Source organism: Hyperolius riggenbachi, chromosome 11 (assembly GCF_040937935.1).
Source record: "Hyperolius riggenbachi isolate aHypRig1 chromosome 11, aHypRig1.pri, whole genome shotgun sequence".
Taxonomy (NCBI): domain Eukaryota; kingdom Metazoa; phylum Chordata; class Amphibia; order Anura; family Hyperoliidae; genus Hyperolius; species Hyperolius riggenbachi.
The window spans coordinates 7,740,464-7,752,703 of NC_090656.1; the positions used below are offsets into that span (position 1 = coordinate 7,740,464).

Below are 12,240 nucleotides of genomic sequence, written 5' to 3' on the forward strand. Positions count from 1 at the left end.
TACCGCTTTAAATCGTAAATATTGAAATTGCAGAGCTCTCTTGGGAACAGAGTGCCACATATGTTCAATTGAATTTAGAGGCACAAGACCCTCCCCACTCCATACCATTGACAATTTATCCACCCCTGCTTCTTCCCAAATTTGCCCAAAATCTAACCCCGCCAGTTCCGTTAGTTCATAATTTCGCCAGATTGGAGTGCTATACTTCCTTTTAAACAATACCAGTTGCCTGGCAGTCCTGCTAATGATTTTGTCTGAATCACACACCTGAAACAAGCATGCAGCTAATCCAGTCAGAGCACCTGATCGGCATGCTTGTTCAGCGGCTATGGCTTAAAGTATTGGAGGCAGTGGATCAGCATGACAGGCAGGCAATGTGCATTGAATGAACAGGAATAAATGTCAGGCTTCATATTCCCCTCACTTCAGGTGTCGTTTAATAAGTGACATGACGACCTAGTGTCAGGCTGTTGTCAGGGAGAAGTCCTCTGTTGTCACAGTGAGAAGGGTCACATGACCAGCTGATAAGCCAGTGGAAACATTGAAAGAAAAAAGGGGTGGGAGTACCAGCTAAATGACCAGAAAAAAAATAGACTGCTGGTGCTGCAAGTACACCACTGCCCTGCCTACGTCAGAACAGCCATTTCCCTCAGTGTAGTTGTGTGAGCACCACCGCCTCGGATCCAGTCTTTCTTCTAACCTCAAAGGACCACTATCTCAAAAATCTTATAAATTTAAATACCTGTAAACACATACACATAAGAAGTACGTTTCTTTCAGAGTAAAATGAGCTATAAATTACTTTTCTCCTATGTTGCTGACACTTACCTACTGTAAGTGACAGCAACATAGGAGAAAAGTAATTTATGGCTCATTTTACTCTCGGAGAAACGTACTTCTTATTTGCATGCGTTTACAGGTATTTTACATTTTACGATTCTTGGGATAGAGGTCCTTTAACCACTTCAGCCTACAGCTTCAAAAACCTTATGCATCCGAGCTATGTTCACCTCCCATTCATTCGCCAATAACTTTATCGCTACTTATCACAATTAATTGATCTATATCTTGTTTTTTCCGCCACTAATTAGGCTTTCTTTGGGTAGTACATTTTGCTAAGAGCTACCTTACTGTAAATGCATTTTAACAGGAAGATTAACCACCCTGGCGTTCTATTAAGATCGCCAGGGAGGCTGCGGGAGGGTTTTTTTTAATAAAAAAAAAAAACTATTTCATGCAGCCAACTGAAAGTTGGCTGCATGAAAGCCCACTAGAGGGCGCTCCGGAGGCGATCTTCCGATCGCCTCCGGCGCCCAGAATAAACAAGGAAGGCCGCAATGAGCAGCCTTCCTTGTTTCGCTTACCTCGTCGCCATGGCGACGAGCGGAGTGACGTCATGGACGTCAGCCGACGTCCTCCGTCTCCGATCCAGCCCTTAGCGCTGGCCGGAACTTTTTGTTCCGGCTACGCTGGGCTCAGGCGGCTGGGGGGACCCTCTTTCGCCGCTGCATGCGGCGGATCGCCGCACTGCAGCGGCGATCAGGCAGCACATGTGGCTGGCAAAGTGCCGGCTGCGTGTGCTGCTTTTTATTTGAGCCAAATCGGCCCAGCAGGGCCTGAGCGGCAGGCTCCGGCGGTACTGGACGAGCTGAGCTCGTCCAGACCGCTCAGCTGGTTAAGATAGAAATGGAAAAAAAATTATTATTTCTCAGTTTATGGCCATTATAGTTTAAAATTAATACATGCTACAGTAATTAAAACCCATGCATTTTATATGCCCATTTGTCCCACTTATTACACTGTTTAAATTATGTCCCTATCACAATTTATGGCGCCGATATTTTATTTAGAAATAAAGGTGCATTTTTTCCGTTTTGCGTCTATCACTATTTACAAGCTTATAAATTTTAAAAAATATAAGATACTCTCTTGACATGTATATTTAAAAAGTTCAGACCCTTAGGTAACTATTTATGTAGTTTTCTGTTTTTTTAATTGTAATTTTTTTTATTTTTTTTTAAATAAAAAAATGTATTTGGGTAATTTTAGTTTGGGAGGTAAATAGCTCATTTTAGATGTAATAGAACGTGTTTATTTATTTAATAAATGCATGTGGGTGCAGTTTACTATTTGGCCACAAGATGGCCACATTCAAAAAAGTCCTGGATGCGAACGATCGCGCATCCAGGAAGGACAAAGCAGCTGGGGAAGCTCTGTATGGGCAGAAATACCGCGCTCTCTGATGAGAAAGCGTCGGTATTTCTGACGGGGACTTAGATCGGTGAATGGGAATTATATTCCCTTTCACTGATCGGGGAGGCAGCGGGAGCACGTGCCCGATCGCGCGCACCACACGGCTGCAGCAGCAGTGCCTATCTGGACGGATATATCCGTCCAGATAGGGCGAAGTGGTTAACCACGGCTCTTTAAGTTAACCCCTTCCTGACAACGAATACTAACCACCCCCTGATGAGCTTAGCCCTTTCTGGATGCCTAACCGTATTCTATCCCCTCAATATTATCCCCTTCCAGATTCCCCAATCTTCTCCCTCAATATTAACCCCATTCCTGACACGGAACTTTAAAGGTCACCTGAAGTGACAGAGATATGGAGGCTGCCATATTTACTTCCTTTTTAACAATACCAGTTGCCTGGCTGCCCTGCTGGTCTCTTTGGCTGCAGTAGTAGCAAATACATATGGCAGCCTCCATATTCTTCTCACTTCAGTTGTCCTTTAAAGGGGAACTGAAGTAAGAGGTATACGGAGGCTGCCATGTTTATTTCCTTTTAATCAATACCAGTTGCCTGGCAGCCTGCTGATCTATTTCTCTGCAGTAGTATCTGAATAACACCAGAAACAAGATAGTCTTGCCAGATCTGACTTTAAAGTCTGAAACACCTGATCTGCTGCATGCTTGTTCAGGGGCTATGGCTAATAGTATTAGAGGCAGAGGATCAGCAGGGCTGCCAGGCAACTGGTATTGCTTAAATGGAAATAAACATGGCAGCCTCCATATACCTCTCTCTTCAGTTCCCCTTTAATGGTATAAAAGGTCACATAGCTGGGTTTCGCCAGCATTATTAACAGAGTTAAAAATCAGTAATGCATCTATATTGCATTATTAATCAGAGCGGATTATTACAATATTTTAGCACCACTATAAGAGTATAAGTACACCGACACTAATACTCTAACAAACAATAAAAATGCCGTTTTTCTCTGACAGGTCTGAGAGCTGGCTTTCGATCAATAACGTAAATATGTTGAATTATTGATTTTGGCTCCTGTGCGGAGACAAGAGGAAGACAGCAGAGTCCCACTGTGGACAATGGCTGCATACAGAGCCTGGCGCCAGCGGACAATGCAGTGACAGATACGGGATATGTAGAACATACACATGCTGGATAAATCAAAATGATGTGCTGTAATTCTAAATGGGCCTATACATCTTGCAATTTTGGTGGCTGCTCGTCCGACAGACAGACCTTTCTCTAATCGAAGAGAAATCTGTTGGCCGTCATAAACCGCAGGCCAATTACTGATCGATGTTAGCATGAATCCTTTCAAGAATCAGCCTTGGGATACAGCATAAACCGCAGGCCAATTACTGATCGATGTTAGCATGAATCCTTTCAAGAATCAGCCTTGGGATACAGCATAAACCGCAGGCCAATTACTGATCGATGTTAGCATGAATCCTTTCAAGAATCAGCCTTGGGATACAGCCATACCACCCTCAGCTGCTGTCCTTCCTACTTTACCTGATCCCCCGCCTAGGCCCAGTGTCCTCATTGCACTTACATATTTCCGCCCCCATGTGGTTGCCAGCACGTGACGTGAGACACGCCCCCACATGCTATATGCCAGTAGTCACGTGGGACCCTAATGCAGTAATAGGAAAAGTATACCTGCTCGGGCACTGCCTGGGGGATGGAAGGGAGCTTGGGTGGGCAGACAGATAATGGGGGGGGGGGGGGGGGGGTTTGCAGTAAGGGATTTCCGTTGCGTTTGCATTTATTGCACGCCATTTCTGCCGCGCACCTGATTAAGCATGTCAGCCCGACATTTCACAGCATGTCCGATCAGTACATGCAGCCATTTTTGGATCAAAATTGGTCGAAATTGTTGATCAGGCAAGGCATTCATTCTCATCCCATTTGATTATAATCGAACCTGATGGTCAATCGGCTGCCAAGTCTACAGATCTATGGCCACGTTAATTGCAGAGGATTCCCTAATCCCAAACCGGGTACCTTAGTGCCATACTTATAAATCAGAAGCAAGCTTCATAGCTGCATAGTCCATTAACATTTTAAGCAGAAAGTGTGGTCACATAATTTGTACTTCCTGTTCATCAGTGGCAATCTCCTTCCTATGTGGGTGGAGCCTCAGCTCCCTGTGCCAACAGATCATCAGTTTAAAGCGGACCTCAACTTACTCTCTGCTCTGAAAGATAGGCAACAGCATAATAACTTTTAAAGAGAGCCTGAGGTGGGCTCAATTTTTTTTTTTAAATAAGCTACCTGATCCGGGGGGCTGAGTGGATCAGGTAGCCGCAAAAAATAAATAAATAAATAAAATCGCCGCATCCCACCGCTCCTGTGGGCCGCACTGGCTCACTTTCGTGACCTATAGGTCACCACTAGGGGTGATCAGAGATATGCAAATTCTTCCGAGTTGATGCAAATTTATATGCAACTATATGCAGCTTGAAAATGGACCAATCAATTTAAACCTGAGTTTACTGTGAATTGATTGGTCCATTTTCAAACATGCATTTGCATAAAAATTTGCATTATTTCAGAAGCATTTGCATCTCACTGATCATTCCTAGTCACGACGCTGCAATAGGAGATTCATTCTTACAGTCAGCATGCAGGGAGGTGGGGGCATGGCAGGGGGCGTAGCCAGGGAGAGAGAGCTGCTCTGTAGTAACGCCCCTAGTGGGCGTTTTAAACAGGGAATCCCTCTCCCTTTGTTTACCTCCGAGATGGAAACAATGTCGCCAAACTCAGGGGGCTATAGCGCGGCTGGGGGGGGGGGGGGGGGCAAAAAGGGTCAAATGTTCGCGATCTGGCCATTGGCGGAGGCTCCATAGTCAGATGGCAGACGAACGGCCGCCGACTTAGTTAACGTATGTATCGATTTTCTCAAAAACTATTAGATTTTTTTTTTTTATTCTTTTCCCTCTTGTTCCCACCACCTCCTTACATTACCCTCCCTCCTTACATAAAACATTTTCCACACTAAGAACAAGAACTTTACAATAGATTTTCTCAAAAACTAGAAGGTCTTTTTGGGAAAAAAAAAAAAAATGTCCTTAGTTCCCACAGTCTGGAATGGGAGCTTTGCTATTAACCACTAAAGTCGGCGGCAAGTGACTTTAATGAAAAAGAAAAAAAAAGGAATGCAAATTTCTTTTTTTTATTATTTATTTTATTTTTTAAATCTTGTTAACTGCGAATAGCAAACAGTCCACATTCACCAGCGAGCTGCCTTCTCTAATGATTAGACGCAGACGAGGGGGAATTAGACGGGCTAAACTCTCTAAATACACACAGGATGCATTTCTCTAGGTTTACCTTCTGTCCACTGTAAACCTTTAGCTGTACACATTACAGGTGGCCATACATCTCTCAACTTGGCATCCGATTTCAATCAGATTCGATAATTATCGGATGGTCAAATTGGTGCTACCAAGAGCATACTCGATCTACATTCTTAGCAGAGATCTGTCCCCTCATTCAGCCACTCAGGGCAGCCATCGGGGGGGACGACCGACACTGCAGTGAGGGGCCCAGGGCTTCTGGGGGCCTTGGGTCCCCCAAACGCTGGAAGGGCCTGTGGCTCACTAACCAGCACACCGCGTTCCAGCACTGACAAAAGAGGCACAGGAAGAAAAGAGGGGACTACCTGTATTTTGCTAGTATTTGACTCCACCCACAACATGCCATGGCCACGCCCACGTTTTGCAGCATCAAGCTGTGCATGCCGCTTTCTTCAGTGTCTGAGCCATGAGCATTTTTTTGCCGCAGCGCACTTCGTGCACGGGGGTGTGGTAGCTAGTGGGTGGGCACAGCAACCAGTGGGTGGGTCCAGGGAGGGGGGCCCCAGGCCTGATGATGTGTGAGGGGCCCCAAAATTTCTGATGGCGGCCCTGCAGCCAATTGCTAGATATATATCTGCTCTCGGTTCTGTGTAAGCTGGGTGCAAAACTGCTTCACTCCAGTAATCAGAGCTGCCTCCCTCTATCTGCAAACCCCGCCTACATGATGTCATCATACCATGATGTCACAATCCCCCTCCCCTTCCTTACCCTACCCTCCCAAACCCTTTCTCCCCCAGAAAAAGAGGGTGGAAAGTTATGTTAAGTTCCTGTGTGAGCCTCCAGCAGGCTTAAAAAGGAACTGTAATGAAAAGATAATAAAATTGCTTTTTTTTTTTTTACAATATTCCTTAACACATTATTGAGTGTTTGCGATTTGGCGACACCTTTAGTCCTGTCAGGTGCACCTACGTGGAATGTTTGTTTACGGAGAGTTCTATGCGCAGAGGGAGACACTGCTTGCTTGGCAGTTGGAAACTGCCGTCAATTCCCACAATGCAATGAGGTTCAGAGAGAGGAAACTGCCAGGACCATGGTTATGACATCACACTGTGGGAGGGGTTTCACCACAATATTAGCCATATACAGACCCCCCCCCCCCCCCCCCCCGATGACCTATTTGAGAAAGGATAAAGATTTTATGTGGGAAAGGAGGTATCGGCTACTGATTAGGATGCAGCTCAATCTGGAGTTAAGGGGACACTTAAGTCAAACAAAAAAAATGAGTTTTACTCACCTGGGGCTTCCAATAGCCCCCTGCAGCTGTCCGGTGCCCTCACCGTTTCCCTCCGATCCTCCTGGCCCCGCCGGAAGCCACTTCCTGTTTCGGTGACAGGAGCTGACAGGCTGGGGACGTGAGTGATTCTTCGCATTCCCAGACACATTAGCACCCTCTATGCTGCTATATGGTATATGATATTTGCTATAGCAGCATAGATGGCGCTATTGTGGCCAGGAACGCGAAGAATCACTCACGTCCCCAGCCTGTCACCGAAACAGGAAGTGGCTGCCGGCGGGGCCAGGAGGATCGGAGGGAGGCGGCGAGGGCACCGGACAGCTGCAGGGGGCTATTGGAAGCCCCAGGTGAGTAAAACTCATTTTTTTTGTTTGACTTAAGTGTCCCTTTAAGGTTCCTCTTTAGGTCAGAGAGCACAGTCCTATTTGACTGACGGCCATTTTCATAGTTACAGTAGAAGCCATAAAGAACACATGAAAAGCACTTGTGACAGTCATGGTGTAGTAACTGCACTGTAAAGCTCTCAGTACAACAGTGTATATAATAATCTCATTAGCTAGAGTTTCTTCAAACATCTGAAAGCACCACTGTCTGCACTGGCTTTGTGATCAGTAAGTGATAAGCTGGTCTTTACTTCCTGGTATAATCAGCACCCGTAGCACAGCAGGTAACTGGATATAAGATGCGTACACACACTACTAAATGCAACGACGGGTCCGCCGGACTCTCCTGCTGAGGGGTCTTTAGCAGACAGTATGCAAGTGTGTACGCGCTGTCGGAGGACTGATAAGGCTGTTTCTGAAACAGCCTCATCAGTCCTCCGACAGCGCGTACACACGCACAACTGATGGCTGAACGTTCGCCCAGCAGGAGGGTCCGGCAGACCAGTCGTTGCCGGCGGTAGTCCGCCGGATATAGACAGAATATTCCTTGCAAGCCATGGAATTCTGTACTGGGCAGGTATAGGTGGTCTGTTACAGGCCAGACTTACCAGTTACTAGACTTACCAGTTAGGAATCTCCGTTTTCACAAGCAAATAAAGCAGAACAGAGAGAAGGTCATCGGCACACATTGTCTCCATGTTCACTAGAAGAAAAAAATACAAATAAATGTTCTATCACATACACTCGGCAAAAGCTGCTCTATGGTTTGTTAGAATGTGACTTGTTAGGAGTGTTACAACCTCTGTTAGTTATTGCTGCCTAGAGGACAAGGAATGATTTGGGTTAGGGTTAGGGTTTTGGGTTCACCAGGTTAACCACTTCACCACACGGGCTATTTTACCCTTCCTGCCAAGATCCATTTTTACCTTTCAGTTCTCCTCCCATTCATTTAGCCATAAACTTTATCACTGCTTATCACATCTAAATGATCTAGTTTTTGTTTTGTTTTTTTCATCACAAATTAAGCTTTCTGTGGGCAATACTTGTGTTCAGTAATTACTTTATTTTCTATGCATTGTAAAGGGAAAAAACAAAGGGAAAAAAATAAAAATACAGTTTTAAAATATACAATGCTACTGTAGATAAAATCTACACATTTGTCCTGGCTATCACAATATGTAAATTATGTTTCTAGTACAATCTGTATGGTAGAATGGATTGAGTAAATGTATTTTTTAAACTTTACTTTTTGGCCACTAGATGGCGCTGCGCACTTGTGTTACCAGGAAGTGTTTGATCACTGGTTTACTCTACTTTCAATGAATGAACACGGCTTCTGATTGAAGTCATGTTCATTCATACACAGGCACTTTGATTGGCTCAGGGAACACATGTCCCTGTTCACCAATCCCCCACGAGTAGGTTCCGGCTTGAACGAGTAAAGGGGACATGTGAGTCTGCGCCGCTGATTGACAGGAGGCGCCTGCTTGTCTTTTTGGAGCAAGCACAGAAAAAAAACTAGACGCCTATATAGTTAAGTGGTTAATACTGGCAAGTAATTTGGGCACTTGCGGTGCACAATAGTGGGCCGAGGGCCACCTGCTACACAGACTGCGGCTACAAATCGTGGGCGCCGCTCAAACCAGGGTAATTACCGTACCATAAAAGTGGGTATCCTGAATAACTTGCATTCTACTACAGGTCACTACCGGGCCTCTTTAAATGTCAGGACTGTTACAGCCTAGAAGCGTCCTGTGTGACTGACCTCTCTGGCTCGGTGACTGCATGACTGTGTGAACCACCTTCTTCAGGCACAGAAGCTTCTGCTGCGGAGACGTGCAGCGATTCAGCTGGCCCAGAACTCGCTTAGCTCGGGGAATATTAATACTGCAAGAGAAACAACAACAGGCTGAGCTGCAGGATCCGCTGCCAGAAGCACAATGAGTACAGGGAGAAATGTTACATATGCCAGTGTTCTCCCCAGGCCCTTTTAGCCGGGTGCCCCACCCGGCTAGTTTTGGTGAGCACCCGGCTGTCATCGGCTCACCTCCTCCGATGCTGTAAGCAGAGTTGTGCAGATAAGCACCAGCCCTGTATTCTCTCATCTCGCCCCACCCGGATACTTTTTTATGCCACTCGGCTGGAAAAAAATTCTGGGGAGAACAATAATATGCCATTACCATACAGCTATATCAAACCATGGCTTGTGCCAGTGATGGACGATTTAGCCAGAAAAAGCTGTGTGCAAGCTGCATTAGTACAGGCTCTGTTAAGGCCCGCACACAAGCCTGAGTAAGGCGGCCAATAACGACCGACTCAGCTGATAGTCAGTCATGTGTACAGTGGTCGCAGACTCTGAGCAATCCGCCCAGTGGATTAATAACCCCTGCAACGGTGGATTGCATGGTCTGTGTCGCACTCCAGCCCGCCGTGCGATGTTACGTATGCGCAGCTCAGTCGTTATAGCTACAGTACACGTCAGCAGTTACACAGCTGACACGCATCTGTACTGGCTGCTCCAGTGATGTCACCCAAGGGGATCGGGTCCTGATCCCAGACGGGCGACAGAAGTCAAGTGGTGTGTACACACCTTAAAATCAAAAGCTGCCCGTACACCATAACCCAGCATCATCATTTCAGGGTATAAAGGAACAATTTACAGCTAAAGGTTTAAAGAAAAAGGATTAAGGCCTGGAACCCACTACAAAACGCTATCGCTAGTGGTTTGTATGAGCGGTTTGTAAGCGATTTCATGAGCGTTTTCTGGCGATTTTAGTAGCGTTTTTAAAAAGTGTAAGGTTTTTGCCAGCCATTGTGTAGCAATTAGCGATTTTAATTCTCATTGGTCCTTTCAATTAATTTTAATTTTGTTACAGTGTGCAGTAATGTAAAAACGCTAGCAAAATCGCTCTGTGTAGGTTTTGACCAGCAATTACGCCAGCGTTTCTATACTTTACATTGCAGAACCGCTAACGCTAAAAATGCTGCATGTCCTGCGCTTGCGATTTTGGTAATCGCTCCAGTGGAATTTGGCCCAACCATTAACATTAGCTCAGCGTTGAGGGAAATCGCTAGCGGTTTGCATCGCTCCCGAAACGCTCACAAAACCGCTCTAGTGGGTTTGAGCCCTAAAGCGGACCTGTAATCATCACACTCTCACTCTCACATGAACACCCTGCACTCTTTCAAGCATCAAATACACATTATTGCTGAACTAATATTTATTTTAAAGCTAAATACTTCCTTTCAGTTTACCTGGACTGTGGCCACATGAACGATACCTTGCAGGAAGCTGCGGACTCAAATGCATGCTGGGAGAAGTCTCTAATGTACATAGATAGGATTGTGGAAGTCCCTATCTGTCTTAACAGTTTTATGTAGGCATAAATGCTGCCACAGAGCAGGGGCGATGCAGAGGATTTTATTTTCTTCAAAGCACACCTGAACTTGACCAAATAAAGTAGATTTACTTACCAGGGGCTTTATCCGACCCCCTGTAGTCCCCTCAGTTGTGTTGCTGCCCCCCTAAAAAAGACCTGGGACTAGAACTCCAGTCACGGGCTATTGCGCATGTGCTGTCCCGTCCGTACGCCTCCTTGGTAGCGCATGCGCATACCTTCTGCGCATGCGCGGTTTCTTAAAAGAATTTCAGTGTTCCCCAGCCCTGTCCTCGGGGCCCACCAACAGTGCAGGTTTTGTGAAAATCCACAGAGGTAGTTAATCAGCTCTGCTGAGACAATAATTACCCCACCTGTGCAGGTTTGAGGTTTCCTGCAAAACATACTGTTGGTGGGCCTTGAGGACAGGGTTGGGGAACTGTGAATTAAACCACGCATTTGCAGAACGCGCCTGGCAACTAAAGCGCGACCAAGAAAGCGTGCAGAGGGGGCGTACATGCTCAATAGCCTGTGACTGGAGTTCTAGTCGCAGATCTTTCAGAGGGGCAGCAATGCAATGGAGGGGACCCAGGGGGACCTGGAAGACTATGGGGGGTCCAGAAGAAGCCCCAGGTACGTAATCTACTTTTTAGGTCAAATTTAGGGGTATTTTGGGTTTTTTTTCCCCGATTTTAAGTTGTAACCTTACATGTGGAGGGTCAGCTGGATAGCGCACTGGTAAAGTACCGCTGTGGCCCTGTTCTGCCATCAAATATGGGCGGGGAGGAAGTGGCAGCTCTTCCTTCCCTCTGCCCGTCCTTAGCCACGCCTCCTCCACTCACTGCTATAGGTCCCCTCATGAATCACTACACACAGCGCACAGGGGAGATGCGGGCTTGTGGTGATTGAGGTCGGAAGGATATCCCACTTCAAATATCACAAGATCGCACACAACGCGCTGTGTAGTGATTCATAACGGCGAGTGGAGAGGGGTTTAACTACTAGGATCGCCTAACAGCGTAAAGTCCTGGGGCTGTTTTGCAGGAGATCGCGCGCAGGCTGCACGTGCATCTCCTGCTTGATGGGCGGAGCTTCAGTCTCCGAGCGGCGACCGCTCTCTATAAAGCTTGTACAGCGCTGCGATCTGGTGCAGCGCTGTACTGGGGACAGCCGTGTGACACAGCTGTCCCCTCCATTGGTCCAGAAGTGATAGGCTGAAGCCTATGACAGCCGATCACAGTGATAGGATGGCGGGGGGGGGGGGGAAAGGGAGGGAGTGGCGACTGCAGCGATAATAAAAAAAAAATAAAATAAAGACAATTTTAATAAAAAAATAAAACAAATATAGAAAAAACAAACAAACAAAAAAAAAAAAAAAGCACCTGGGGTGTAATCAGACCACACCAACAGAGAGCTCTGTTGGTGGGGAGAAAGAGGGGGGAAAATCACTTGTGTGCTGTGTTGTGCGGCCCTGTAGCTTGGCCTCAAAGCTGCAGTGGCCTATTTTACGAAAAATGGCCTGGTCTTTAGGGGGTTTAACACTGTGGTCCTTAAGTGGTTAATTATGGACGAGCAGATGGGAGGAGGAACTGCCACTTCCTCCCCGCCCATAAATCGACGTTCTGCTCAGTTAAAG

At 46.3% G+C, this 12,240-nt stretch overlaps 1 protein-coding gene across 3 annotated transcripts in view; it reads right to left on the bottom strand.

The window, feature by feature from the left end:
- Nucleotides 1–12,240, bottom strand: part of ANKRD27 (ankyrin repeat domain 27) — a 168,001-nt gene that overhangs the window by 89,119 nt on the left and 66,642 nt on the right. For all 3 annotated transcript variants that reach the window (XM_068260687.1, XM_068260686.1, XM_068260688.1), the window contains exons 10-11: nt 8,993–9,114; nt 7,852–7,930 (exon numbers count right to left, since the gene is read on the bottom strand). In XM_068260687.1, coding sequence (XP_068116788.1) covers nt 7,852–7,930; nt 8,993–9,114 — 201 coding nt within the window. The remainder of the gene's footprint in view (nt 1–7,851; nt 7,931–8,992; nt 9,115–12,240) is intronic.